Raw genomic sequence first — 15,240 nt, 5'->3', positions numbered from 1 at the left:
TTTTATGAGGCCCTGGGATATAAGTTGCTTCCTCCAAAAGGATTTGAAATTGTTAATATCAGTCTCCTGGGGGCTTGAAGTTTCCTTGTACACTAGGCTGCAAGTGTGCAGGAGGGTCAGCCTATAACCACACCTTCTTAAAAGATTTTTTCTCCCCAGTGCTTCTCATCTTCTACTTGGTGCAAAGGCAACTTTCCCTGTGATCTCCTTGAGGTAGAAATCATGATATTGGGATGAGTTTACTTTTGTTTCACTGTTGCCCTCAGGATAGAGCTCTTTGGGTCCTAATTCAGTCTCCTTTAAACTTATGCTCCCTTCACATTAACAGCCCTCAGGGCAAAATCAGGCGCATTACTGCATTTATTTCCTTGGGTTGTTACTTTCCTTTGGTTTAATCTTCTCAGTGCTTTGATTCTTTTAAGGAGGTTTTAAAAACATTGTATAGAGCATTCTTAGTTGGTTTCAGTAGGAGGTTTGGGCTGAGTAATTCAGCTTGCCATTATTAGGGAGGGTTGTTTGGATTTGTGCTTTTTTTGTTGTTTTTTTAAATCTCAGGTTTCAGCTTTGGATGAAATAAGGCAGACTGAGGTGAAAAAGGCAAGTGGATGGGAACAGAATTGGTTAACAAGGACTGGCACTGCATGGTGTTGCTATTAGTACCCTGTCCTCTGTGAGAATTCACCATTTTAATGAAAAGGGGAAACTTTGTAGTATAACCTTAATAAAAAGGACTTTTTTTTTTAAACAGCTTTATTCCAAGTATAATTTCTGTAACATAAAATTCATACATTTTAACTGTACAACTCAGTGGTTTTTAGTAAATTTACTGAGCCATGTTCACATCACCTTGAACCAGTTTTAGAACATTTCTGCCACCACAGCAGGATCCCTTTAGCCCATTTATAGTTAATTCCTTTTCCATTCTCTAGCCCCATGCCATCACTAATCTGTTCTTTGCTTCTTCTGGGCATTTCATGTCAATGGAATGATACAATATGTGATCTTTTTTAATGCAATTTTATTGAGATGTATTCAAAAACCATATAGTCATCTGAAATGTTCAGTCACTTGATCACAGTATCATCATATAGTTGTGCATTCATCACCACAGTCAATTTTTGAACCTTTTCATGACTCCAAAATATACAAATAGAAGTAAAAAAGAACACCCAAAACATCTCATGCTCCTTCTCCCCACTATTCATTTACTTTTTCTCCCCATTTTTCTACTGATCTGTCCATACACTAGATAATGTGAGTGTGAGCCACAGGGTTTCAACAATCACGTGGTCACATTGTGTGAGCTGTATAGTTATAGGATTGTTTTCAAGAATCAAGGATACTGGGTTGCAATTCAACAGTTTCAGGTATTTCCTTTGAGCTATTTTAATACACTGAAAACTAAAAAGGTACACCTGAGACTCAGAGCCAGTGTTTGGCAGCTATGAATGTCAGCATTACCCCATACATATAATGCCTAACAGTAACCTCCAGAATGACCTCTCAACCCCGTTTGAAATCTCTCAGCGAATGAAACTTGATTTTGTTTCATTTCTCTTCCTCCTTTTGGTCCAGAAGCCTGTCTCAGTTCTATGATGCCATGTCCAGGTTCATCCCTGGGAGTCATGTCCCATGTCACCAGGGATATTTACACCCCAGGGAATCATATCCCACATAGTGGGGAGGACAGTGAGTTTTACTTCCAGAGCTGGCTTAGAGAGAGAGGCCACATCTGAGCAACAAAAGAGGTTCTGTGGGAGTGACTCTTAGGCACAATTATAAGTAAGTTTAGCCTCTCATTTGCATTAACAAGTCTCATAAGGGCAAGCCCTAAGATCAAGGGCTCAACCTACTAAACTGGTAGTCCCCAGTGCTTGCACGGATATTGGGAATTCCCCAGGTAGGGAAGTTTAATATTGCCACATTTTCCCCCAGCCCCTCAAGGGGGCTTTGCAAATACTTTTTATTCTCTGCTCAAATACTCTGGGATGTATGTGGGCTTCATGTTAACTTGTACAAACCAACCAGATCTCACCCAGTATTCAAGGTTCCGCATAACTATGGTGTTTGAATAAACTGACCATGCAAGTTAAATTATATAGTGTGCTACAGAAAATGCAGATTTTGCACCAAATAAACATCTCTTCCTTGGTCTCACATAGAAGTTAAAGTTTTAAAACACAGTCAATATCATCCTTTACTCTTTAGTCTGATTTACCATTAGTCTGATTTACCTTAGCCCCAACCAAGTGCATTTCATTCATGTCTCTAATTGAAGTCTGAAATCTTTTTCAGCTTTTTTAACAATTGCTGTTAAATGCTGGCGTTCAAAGCTGCCAAACTCTGGCTCTGAGTCTCAGGTGTCACACAGACACTCAAAGTTACAGGGACCGACTAGTTTATACGCAAACAGCTCAGCATCTCAGAATCTAGAAGTAACCATTACAACTCACGAAAGGATGTGACGCTGTAAGAGCTGACAATCTAGGAACTTTTATAATAAGCCTTCCCCTGATAACCTGTGCTCTCAGATTGAATTCTCAGAGTTTGCACATTAGTTAGTTTGTATTAGTGAGGCATTATATTGTTTGTCTTTTCGATTCTGGCTTATTTCACTCAACATACTGTCCTAAAGGTCCATTCACCTAGTGCATACCTCACAACTTCATTCCTTCTTGCTGCCACTCCAGATTCCATTGTATGTATACACCACAGTTCACCATTCTGTTTGTCAGCCGATGTACCCTTAGACTGCTTCCATTCATTGAAAATAGTGAACACTACCACCATGAACACCCATGTGCAAATGTCCATTGGTGTCCCTGTTCTCAGTTCTTCCAAGTATATACCTAGTAACAGGATTGCAGGACCATATGGCAACCCTATTTGTAGCTTCCTATGGAATTACCACACTGCCTTCCAGATAGGCTGCATCATTCTGCATCCCCACCATCAGGGAATAGGTACATACCTCTCTCCACATTTTCTCTAGCCCTTGTATCCCTCTGTTTATTTTCTAAACAGTTTCATTCACACACCATACAATCCATCCTAAGTTACAATCAGTGATTCCCACTATAATCACATAGTTATGCATTCACCACCACAATCTATATGAGGATATTTCCATTTCTTCCACGAAGTAAGAGGAAGAGGAGGAAAAAGTATATAGAATAAAAAAGACTGAAGGAAAATAAAAATAAAATACAGTGAAATACAAGAATCCCACCCACTCCTTTATGTCCCCCTCTTAAAGACATGTAGCGTTGGTATATTTCCTTTGTTACAATTAATGGAAGCATCTTTACACAGTTACTGATAATTATAGATTCTAGTTTACATTGATTATATTTTTTCCCCATGCCATCCAATGTTGGTATTGGATGTTGACACTTTGCAGTGTTTGACATTCATTTGCTTTGCCTCATATAAAAATATTCTTGTTTTTGTACATTTAATCACCATCATTGACCACTCTAGGTTTTGCTAAGCTATACAATCCCAGTCTTTATCTTCTGTATTACCTTCTGGTGTCATACATGCTCCTAGCCTTCCTCTTTCACCCGTACTCACAGTCATCTGTGTTTAGAGTAGTTACAATATTGTTTTACCATCACATAGTAATGTGCTACCCATTTCTGGATCTATATAGTCAATCCTGTTGAACCTTCCTTATTTCTTCAGTATAAAATGCCGATCTCTGATCTCTTTCTGTCTCCTGATAACCTATGTTCTGAACTTTTAACTGTTAATGTTTGCTCATCTATGCTAGTTCATATTTGTGAGACCATACAGTATTTGTCCTTTCGTTTCTGGCTGCTTTCACCCAACATAATGTCTACTGTTTACCATTTTGTTTTTTGTATCTTATATGTCATGTTCTGTTTTACTTTTCTTTTCCTCTCTCTCTTTTTACCCTTACTAATAATCTTCATTTCTACACTCTTCTCCAAACCTCTCCTTGCTTTTCCTATCTGCCTTTAGTGCTCCTTGTAGTATTTCCTGTATGCAGGTATGTTGTTCACAAGCTCTCTCAGTGTCTGTCTGAAAATATTTTAAACTCTCCCTCATTTTTGAACGATAGTTTAGCAGGATATAGAATTCTTGCTTGGTAGTTTTTCTCTTTCAGTATCTGAAATATGTCATACCACTGCCTTCTCACCTTCATGGTTTCTGTGGAGATATCTGCACGTAGTCTTATTGAGCTTCCCTTGTATGTGATGGATTGTGTTTCTCTTGCTGCTTTCCGAATTCTCTCTTTGTTTTTGACGTTTGATAATCTAATCATTAAGTGTGTTTGGAGTTGGTCTATTTGGATCTATTCTGTTTGAGATACGCTTGGATCTATAATTTTATATCTTTCATAAAAGAGGAGAAATTTTTAGTTATTATTTCCTCTGTTATTCTTCCTGCCATCTTTCCCTTTTCTTCTCCTTCTGGGACACTCATGAGAAATATATTCATGTGCTTTACTTTTCCTTCATTTCCTTGAGATCTGTTCATATTTTTCCATTCTTTTCCCTATCTGTTCTTGTGTGTATAAGGTTTCTGAATGTTTGTCCTCTAGTTCATGAATCCTTTCTTCTGCCTCTTCAAATCTGCTGTTATATGTCTCCATTGTGTTTTTCATCTCTTCTTTAATTCCTGTAAGTTCTTCCGTTTGTTTTTTCAAGCTTATGAGTTTTTTTTTTATGGTCCTTCAGTGTCTTCTTTAAATCCTTCGTTTCTTTTGCCACATTATCCGTCAGCTCATTAATTTGATTTAGAAGATTTGTTTGAAGATGTTTAATTAGTTGTTTCAACTCCCGTATCTCACTTGAATTATAGGTTTATTTCTTTGACTTCATTTTTCCTCGTGTAAGTTTTTTGTTTTCTAGTAGTCTGGTTTCCTTGATTATGCCAATCAGATTTTCCCAGACCAGACGGGCCCAGGTTCCAAGAGGAGAGTGTAATCAGTATCAAGTTTCCAGTTCTATGCTGCGATCTCAGCCGTTACGCCCATTCCAGACTTGTGCCCCCAACAGTTGTTTCAGGCTATTTTCTAGTTTTTCCTAGCTATTTACTAGTTGCTCTAGGGGACTAACTAAATTCCATACCTCCATATGCTGCCATCTTGCCCTGCCTCTCCTTTTGTGATCTTTTGAATCTTGCTTTTTTCATGTTGTATAAAGCTTTTGAGATTTATCCATTGTATTATTTAGGGTTCTCTAGGGAGACAGAACCAACAAGAGATATCTGTAAATAAAACATTTTATAAAAGTGTCTCACACAACTGTCCAAATTGCATGAGTCCAAATTCCGTAGGGCAGGCAGCCAAATGGCAACTGCTTTGAAGGTGCCTGATGAACTCCTCAGGAAACATTTCACTGGCTAGCAGAAGAAGTAGTGAAGGTTCTTTCTCTTTCTGCCTTAAAAGTCTTCAACTGATTGGATTAAATTCAGCTGATTGAATTCTCTCATTGCAGAAGACATGCCCTTTGTTGATGTAATCAGTCACAGGCGCTGTAGTCAAATCAGTAAATTGACTGATGATTTAATAAATCAGCCTTCTAGTTTATTAACCAGCCACAAATGTCCTTTCAGTAATGGTTAAGCCAGTGCTTGCTTGACCAGACACCTGGACACCATCACCTTGCCATGTTGACATGTGAACCTAACCATCACATCCATGTTGTTGTATGTGCCAATATTTTTATTTTAATTCAGTTTTATTGAAATATATTCACGTACCATACAATCATCCATGGTATACAATCAGCTGTTCACAGTACGATCATATAGTTATGCATTCATCACCACAATCTATTTCTGAACATTTTCCTTACATCAGAAAGAATCAGAATAAGAATAAAAAATAAAAGTAAAGAAAAGAACACCCAAACCACCCCCCCATCCCACTCTATTTGTCATTTAGTTTTTGTCCCCACTTTTCTAACCATCTATCCACACACTAGACAAAGGGAGTGTGATCCACAAGGCCTTCACAATCACACTGTCACCCCTTGTAATCTACATTATTATACAATCATCTTCAGGAGTCCGGACTCTACTGGGTTGGAGTTTGGTAGTTTCGGGTATTTACTTCTAGCTATTCCAATACATTAAAACCTAAGAGGTATTATCTATATAGTAGATAAGAATGTCCACCAGTGTGACCTCTCGACTCCATTTGAAATCTCTCAGCCACTGAAGCTTTATTTCATTTCATTTTACATCCCCCTTTTGGTCAAGAAGATATTCTGAATCCCATGATGCTGGGTCCAGATTTATCCCCAGGAGTCATATCCTGCATTGCCAGGGAGATTTACATTCCTGGGAGTCGGGTCCTATGCAGGGGGGAGGCCAGTGAGTTCACCTGCCGAGGTGGCTTAGCTAGAGAGAGAGGGCCACATCTGAGCAACAAAGAAGTACTCAGGGGGAGACTCTTAGGCACAATTATATGCAAGTTTAGCCTCTCCTTTGCAGTAACGAGCCCCACAAGGGCAAGTCCCACGATAGAGGGCTTGGCACATCAAACCATCAGTCCCAATGTTTGTGGCAATATCCACACCAGTCCAGGTGAGGAAGTGCAACACCCCCCCACCTTCCCTCAGCTCCTCGGAGCAGCAGTGGGGGAGGCGCTCTAAATATATTTTTTTATTTTCTGCCTAAATTACTTTGGGATGTGTCACTATTTCACTCTAACCTATACCAACCCAACCATATCTCACTTCTTACTCAAAGCTCCGTCGTGCCAATATTTTTGTTCCTTTATTGCTGAATAGTTTTCCAGTTCATGGATATACCACATTTAATTTATGTATCTATCTGTTGAATAATATTTGAGTTGTTTTCCATTTTTATGATTGTTAAATTATTTTAGCTGGTATGTATACACTCAAAAATCTGAAGTTGTATGGTATATGAATATATCACAGTGAAATTGCATTTAAAAAAGAGTCTAAATTTATTCCTAGACTTTCACTGTATTTCAGGTTATCTATGTCCTCCCAGATGCAGTACTGATCTTGCAACTTCATAGTTTTAGAATAAGTACTGGCTTTGTACTACGAATTGGTGTGTATTTGCCAGGAAACTTTGTGGTGGTATGCTTTGAATCCTGCTGTTTCATATTTGCTATGGACTTTGTATTGAGGCTTGGACGATTTCCTCCTCTCTCCATTGGTCTGTGTAGTTTCAGTCTTCCCTCTGGTATCCCATAGATGATATTCCTCTTTTGTTCCTGATATTCTCCACCTTAGCTTGGCAAATAATTCCCTTTGGCTTCGGTTTACCTATTTATGATAGGAATAATTGGACCACATGAGCTCTTCAGGCTCTTCAAGTCAGAGTTCTCCCTGAGTGGATGAGCAGTACAGTTTTGGGTGAGAACATTGACAGGGATTTGTGTGGTAGGAGGAAAGGGTGAGGTGGGGAAAGAGCATCTTGATTTTACCTCATCTAGTCGTGACCAGGCTAAATACAGTGTTTTACTCTATTATTCATTTAACACATGTGTTGGTCAAGTTTTTCTTGAAGTGCCAGATAATAAATATTTTTGACTTTGTGGGCTGGAAGGTCTCTGTCACAACTACTCACCACTGCCTTTGTAGTGCAAATGTAACTTTAGACCATATATAAATGAATGCCCATGGCTGCATTCCAATAAAAATTGACTTATAAAACAGGCTTGGCTATAGTTGCCAACTCCTAAAATGTTAAGGGGTTGTTCTATATAATTTTGGTGGGGAACAATGTGTAGGAACCTAAGAGGTATGTCAGATACAGAGTTTCTCACATTTAACTTCCAGTCTGTTCTACTGCCTGCTGGTTTCTCTGTGGGCCTTGAGGAAATAGAAAGCTGGAGGACTAAAGCCTAGTCTGAGAAGTTACTCTCTGAGAGGGAAATTTCGAAGATGAAGTAGGAGGTGACAGCTTCAAGAAGATGGGAAAAATGTCTTACTCCATGAAGCCTACTAAGAAGACAACAAAGGAGAGAACATAAGCAGTCTAGATTGATATATCATTAGTGTGCTGGTGATAGTGATGGAGGGGATTGAAGAGCACAGATGCCTCTTTTAATCAAAATAGCCAAAGGGTTTTGGAGTCTTGACAGATTTTCATTGGAATCATGGCCTTGCTTCTGACTAACATGAGTGGTCTTGGGCAAGTCACTTTCCTCTTTGAGTCTCAGTTATATTATTTATAAAGTAGGGATTCAGTTACCTACTGGTCATGTTGAAGTGAGGATTACAGATTCTTGAATGTTAATGGCTGAATAGTATCTTGCACACAGTAAACCCCTGTTATTCCCAGACATTTCTTTGATCTTATTTCTGTTAAAAGAGTCATTGGTATTTGAAAACTTGGATGGCATATCTAACAGGAATATATTAAAGGCAGGGTCTATTTGCCCCAGAGCATAAAGTAATTACCATTAGCTGTCTTAAGTACAGGTGCATATATTTATTCCAAGATGTGTTGTGGTTTATTTCTTTTCTGTAGGGACAGATTTTTCAGACATTATTATTTGGGGGGAACATTTTAATTAATTGCTTAATTTGTTGGTTTTAATATCTTGTGAAATAATGGCTCAGGAACACCCCCCCCCCCAATTTTTGGGTATTTATGGGTTGTCTAATACAGAAAATTTAGGAAAATTTCCAATGGTTGGAGGTTTTAACTAGACTCATAATTACATTGGGAGCTGTGTAGGTATACAGTTTTTTTTTTAGTTCAATTTTATTGAGATATATTCACATACCATACAGTCATCCACAGTGTACAATCAGTTGTTCACAGTACCGTCATATAGTTGTGCATTCATCACCACTGTCAATTTTCGAACATTTTCCTTATTCCAGAAAAAAAAATAAATATAAAAATAAAAGTGAAAAAGAACACCTAAAGCATTCCATTCCCCCATCCCACCCTATTTTTCTTTCAATTTTTGTCCCCATTTTTCTACTTGATCTGTTCATACACTGGATAAAGGGAGTGTGAGCCACAAGGTTTTCACAATCACACAGTCACATGGTGAAAGCTAGAAATAATTCAAGTATACAGTTTTGAAAACTTTTTCAGTCTTTAACATTTAATAATTGAATGAAAAAGTGTGTCACTACTATGAAATTATAGCAATTAGAATTAATAAACAGAAATTTATCTTCCCTATGTTGTCCTAAGGAAGGTTTTATGACTTGTTTCCATGTTTCAAAGGAGTGAGAGCCTTTTGTGCAGCTTGCAGTGCCTGTGACTTTTTTCTGTGTTGTTTTTGCTTTTGCTTTCCTTGCTTTCCTTTTGTTGAGAGGATATCAGTATTGTCACATTCGGCTGAGGCAGCACCAGTTTACTCTGAGATAATATTGTGAAATACCTCTTACCTCTTGTGTAGGTTGGATACTACTTTCTGGAGACATTAGCCTCTGGTCTCAAAGACCATAGCTTGTTAAGTGACTTAAGATGGGTACAAAATTTTAAAGAGAAATTATAATAGATATTTGTTTCATCATTAATTAAAAGAGAAGTGGTATGACACTTTTATATTTTAGCCATAAAAAAAGCAAGCACCAAAATATATGTATTTATGTATTTATTATTTTTTACCTTATTTACCTGTCTTTAACATACATGGCATTGCATTGAGATAATGATGGATGTATAATTAATTGTATATTTTTTGATGATTTTGTTTAGAAATATATTCCTCAGTTTTCTAATGTGAAAGTCACTCCACAACCGTATGGTACTAAACTGATGAAGTGTTTGTAAAGTGCCTTTGAAATTCATGTGGTAGTGCTCATTAGGTAAATATTCCACCTAAATGTCTTTCTAGTACTCTGTATGACCAGGGAGATGTTATTTGAAATAACCTATGGTATATTTTATCATTTTCATAGATTTAGAAACTGTATTTTTTTATATTAGGTGTATGTTAACTTTATTTGTACTGGTATCAGTCACCGTAGGACTCTAGTTTCAATTTAACTTTTCCTTAAGATCAGGTGTGCTGTGCCTGTGCACATTCGTGTGTGTGTGTAGAGTAACCGCCGTCTCACCCACAACTTTTGCATATGAGAAACCATAGTAAATCAGTTTTGAGCCTCTTAAGCCACGGTCTTTTGTTAGGTGATTTGCATCTCTATATCTTTGGGGTGCTGGAATAGTTCCATGCAAACAGTGGGTTTTCCTCTAGCTTATTGCTTGACACTGAACTTGTTTCTCTTCATTTAGCTGGGCGATCAGAGAAAAAACGCCTTAGGAAGCCAAGCAAGTGGCTACTGGAATATACAGAAGAATATGATCAGATATTTGCTCCTAAGAAGAAACAAAAGAAAGTTCAGGAACAGGTACACAAGGTGTGTTCCAACATTTCAAGAAAATTTCATTGGTTCTTTTAGGATAGTGCAATTTTGTCTTCAGTATAATATTTTGTCTTCACAAGACTCTTTCCTTAACTGGGATCTTGCTTTCTCGGTTTTTTATCCCAAACTTCCAGCTCAGTACCTAACATATAGTAGTTATTTAGGAATAAATGAATCAGAGTACTGTGTGTGTGTTTGTGTGTGTGTGTTTTGCCCCTTTGTTTTCAAAGAAAATTTCATGACTTAGGATTATCGTCATAGTATAATGTTAAATAAAAAACACAGGTTATACAATAAAATGTATTGTATGACCCTAATTTTTAAAAGAAATGGTATGGTACCCTCTTTGCATTATTTTTTTTAATTTTCCTTTTTATTAGAGCAGTTGTAGGTTTACGAAAAATCATACACTAAGTACAGAGTTCCCAATTACCCTCTTCCCCACACACAGTCAATATGCGTCTCTAAAAAACTGAAATATTTTCCGGCATAACCTACTTAACATTATCATGTCTAATAAGATCAGTTTATCTGATATCAGTTCATATTCAAATTTCCCAAATTGACCCCCAACACTTTACCTTTGCTTTGTCCAAACTAGAATGCATTCTAAGACCACACATTATATCTGGTTGTTATGTCTGTTAAATATCTTTAAATCCAGACAGTCCCTTTTTCTCATGCCCCTAAATCTATCTTACTAAACAAAGTGGGACACTAAAGGGTATATCCACCTTCTGGGTTGCTGGGATTGCTTCTTCATGGCATCACTTAGTTTATTCCTCTATTTCCTATCTTCCCTGCTAAGTGGATGTTAAAGCTAATGGTTTAATAGATTCAGGTTGAACATTTTTAGTTAGACTACATCTCAGACGATACTGTGTCATATATTGCATGACTTTAGGATACAGATAGTATTCAGTTTTCCACAGTGGTATCTTCTGATCAGGAAGCAGTGTGTGTGTCATTATTTTGGCTCCAAAAGAATGTGCTGTTTTCCATCAGTCTTTTACCTGTTGATTTTAACATTAATTGAAGATCCTTGCCTATATCAACATTATCGTTAAGGGTTACAGAATGACTTTTGGATTTTATTATTTCTTCTATTTTTATTAGCTGGCGTTCTCCCCCATTAACCAGACTCTTTTCTTTGTCCTGAAATAGTTGAAAGGCAGAGCAAATACTTATGTCTTTCCCATTAGTTACCAGTTTTTAACATTAAGGAGTTCATTATTAGCTGCTTTAACTGGTGACAAATTAGAGCAGCTTTGTTTTTCCTTTCTTTTTTTACGGGTTATCATTATGAACTTAGGAATTTTCATAGATTCATTGTATGTCAATCAACTGTGTTATTCTTTTATGACACTCAAATTGCAACAACTGTTTTGATGTTTGATGGATTCTGTTTTGATGTTTTCCTCTTAGGTAAGTTCCCGCTGTGAAGAGGAAAGCCTTCTAGCCCGATGTCGATCTAGTGCTCAGAGCAAGCATGTGGATGAGAATTCAACCAAAGAAGAGCCTCCTGTTCTTGAAAGGGAGGCTCCGTTTCTGGAAGGACCCTTGGCCCAGTCAGATCTTGGAGGTGCACATGCTGAGTTGCCTCAGCTGACCTTGTCTGTGCCTGTGCCTCTGCCTCTGGAAGTCGCCTCAAGGCCTACCCTTGAGTCTGAGGAATTGCTAGTTAAGACTTCAGGTAAGGTTGGGGATGGGGTCTCTGCATTTAGGTGGATATGATTAGAGGAAGCAAGAGATTTCAGTCTGTTTTGATTGAAACCCAGTAGTGTTAACTCTATACAACAAAATACCCACTTTTGTCCTGTGAAATCTCTAAAGTGCTGGTTGATTGGTTGTGTTAACTGGCCATAAATTGGTGATACACATGTTTTAAAACCACTCTCCTTGCTCCTTTGTTGTTCTTTATGATTGTTGATCAGTCACTGTGGGAATCAACACCCAGGAGAAAGAGGGCTTTGGGGAGGGGCACTGCAAAAAAAGTGGATTAAGCAAATGAAACCTGTGCTTCAGGTACTGGGTGTACCAATCCTGTGTTACTTAGGAAGTTGTTTGACCTCTGAACTCGTGTCCTCTTCCGTACAATGGAGATCATAATGTAAAAACCTATAATGTGATATACCTGACAGTTCATGTGTCAGTATTCCCTTGAAGTTAATTACCAGTTGCCCCTTACATTGTCATTTTTCACATAATGTCACTTGGTAAGAGTTAGGATCTAAACGTATTGTCTCTAATTCAACTTTTGACTATCAAATATTATCATTAGCCAAGGAATGGGAAGAAGCCTATTCTTTTGTATCCCTTTAAATTTTGGGTGTAACAGTTTTACATTCCCAGCAGTTACTCCTTTAAAAGTATGCCACGTTTTTTTCCTTAGTGAAGTAAGGCAAAATCAGAAAGACTTTAAAAATAGTAAACATAGTGACTATTTCAGTACCTATTATGTTATTAGGCTCTTTGATATAATTCTAAAGAATAGTCCTCCATAGTGAATAAGTGCCCTTTATTTAACTTTAATTTAGTTAGGGGCAGAGCAAAAATTTGAATCCTAGTCCATTTATGCTCAAAATCCAGGCTCTACTTCACCTATCTCCTTCGTCCCATCAATTAATTGCTGCAATGGCCATTATCCCTTTTTTGTTTCTCCCTTTGTTATTTTGTGATTAAAAAAGTAAATGCTGATATAGTACATCTTCACATTAGTTTGTGTTTTCATTAACTATTTACTTGCTTTGACTATTTTATGTTACCTAATATTTTAGAATAAATAAATTCTTACTCTGTCCTTCCCAAGATGAGAAAAACATCAGCAATATTGTCATTCATATAGTGTCGTGTGTGTGTGTGTGTGTGTGTATGTATACATACATATATATATATATATACACATATACATATATATTTTTTTAAATTAGCTTGTTCCCAGTTTAAATCGTCTAATGAAAGATACGTGCATTTCAGGAAATTATGAAAGTAAGCGTCAGAGAAAACCAACTAAGAAACTTCTCGAATCCAATGATTTAGACCCTGGATTTATGCCCAAGAAGGGGGATCTGGGCCTTTCTAAAAAGGTATGTTATTTTAATCGATTCTAAAATAGGATTTAACGCTGTCCCAGGAAATATGGGGTTTTTAGAAACAATCCTTTTTGTAATATTCATAACATTCATGCACATATACATGTTATTTACAGGCTGTCAAACAAACACATGATTTGACTGAGATCAAATATTAAAAGGCAGTTTTGCATTTGCTTAGGCATTTGTATGAGTTGATGTCAGGTTTTCGTTCCACATGAAAGTGAAACAAGATTTTAAGATTGAGGAAGTTTGTGTTTATTTTCATTCATTTTCTGGGCTCAAAACCTCTTACCTGACTTCTACTTCACTTCTGCCTCTACAAGCCACTAACCTCTTATCTCATTGCACTGTTTGCATAATCCTTCAGGGGAGACCCAGCTCAGCTATAATCCATGCATAGATATTTGACCTTACATTTCTGAGTTTGCAAACTTGGTTTTTTAGTAGCCAAGAAAGCATCGTTAAACAGGAGCTAAAAAATAGAAAATTAATTTCTAATTCTATAATAGATAATGTCTGTATATTCATTCCTTAGAAAATTCTTGCTCCCCTTAGATGTGAGGAATAATTCAGAGTAAAGGTTAGAAATACAGTTGTAGAATTAATTTATTTTACTTAAAGAAAAAAATGCAGACTATAATCAAATCATAAATAATTTGAGTTTTTGGGCTTCTTCCTTAGCTATTAAGGTCTCTAGTTTTGTTTTTCTTAGATATTCACCTATTTGGGTTATTGTGAGAACATAAAACTTTTAATTTATTGGAGCTTTATGCCTTAGGAAAAAAGTAGCATAATATCTCAATTCCATTTGTCTTCTCAAAGCAGTCTTACATCCTGGGCGTTTTAATTATTCCTAGGCTCATCTCCTACCCTCCAAACTTTTTCTGTGCAGTTTACACAACCTTCAGTGGCAATTTCATCTCCCCAACTCACCATTCTCTCAGTACATCTGATAATGTAGGAAGGCTGTGATTATCTCGTTCGGCAGTGCTTTCCCCCCTGGCTTTCCCTTATTCAAATCTTAACCATTTTGTAAGATTTTTGGAAGAGGGAGATGGGAAGGGCAAGGGAAATTGGGATACAGTTGAATGTTTTTGAGTACGGATGTGACATTTGCAATCGGATTATAAATTGAGTAGTGTAGTACCATATGCATCATGGGAGGCTGTTGTAATATTGCTGGAGATGACATGATGAGAAACTTCAAAGAAAGTAGCCATCATGTGAATGATTTGAAAGGTAAGATGAATTATTAGTAGTTTCAAGTCTAGGTTGCTTTAAAAATTGTATTCGTTTGTCTAATCTTGTTCTTGTCAAATGCAGTTTTCTAACCTAAAGTGTGAATTATCACATTTGTTGGTTAGTTTTTTCCCTTAGGGGACCAAGTTTTGAAAAAGCATGATGTAGTTTGTATTTATTTATTTTTTGTTTTTTTTTTTGTAAAATAAATATGGATTGTTTCACAAATTTGTGTACCATTCTTGCACAAGGGCCATGCAAATCTTCTCTGTAGTGTTCCAATTTTAGTATATGTGCTGTACTTTAATTTTAATCTTTATAAGCAAGTGTATCTTTCTTCTTTAAAGAAGTCTTTAAAGACTTCTGTTCTTTAAATTAAGATATAATTTACACCAATAAAATGTACACATCTTAATTGTTCTGTTGATAACTTTGGACAGATGTATATATTTGTGTAACTAATTCCCAAAACAAGGTATGGTATATATCCATCACCCCAGAAAGTTCCCTCTCATGCCTCTTTTCAGTCAAGTCCCCACTCTCCTCAGGCAGCGCTTTCTTGT

General features: G+C 36.9%; 1 protein-coding gene and 1 pseudogene across 9 annotated transcripts in view; one reads left to right on the top strand and one right to left on the bottom strand.

The window, feature by feature from the left end:
* The window catches only part of NSD1 (nuclear receptor binding SET domain protein 1), a 227,456-nt gene that overhangs the window by 135,549 nt on the left and 76,667 nt on the right, over positions 1-15,240 (top strand). For all 9 annotated transcript variants that reach the window (XM_037823128.1, XM_037823132.1, XM_037823126.1 and 6 more), the window contains 3 exons: positions 10,213-10,337; positions 11,769-12,036; positions 13,320-13,429. In XM_037823128.1, the coding sequence (XP_037679056.1) occupies positions 10,213-10,337; positions 11,769-12,036; positions 13,320-13,429 (503 nt within the window). The remainder of the gene's footprint in view (positions 1-10,212; positions 10,338-11,768; positions 12,037-13,319; positions 13,430-15,240) is intronic.
* On the bottom strand, positions 14,883-14,979 carry LOC119524488 (annotated as a pseudogene).

Source organism: Choloepus didactylus (assembly GCF_015220235.1).
Source record: "Choloepus didactylus isolate mChoDid1 chromosome 11 unlocalized genomic scaffold, mChoDid1.pri SUPER_11_unloc1, whole genome shotgun sequence".
NCBI lineage: Eukaryota > Metazoa > Chordata > Mammalia > Pilosa > Megalonychidae > Choloepus > Choloepus didactylus.
The sequence above is the reverse complement of the archived record's forward strand: the minus strand, read 5'-3'. Positions and strand labels throughout refer to the sequence as shown.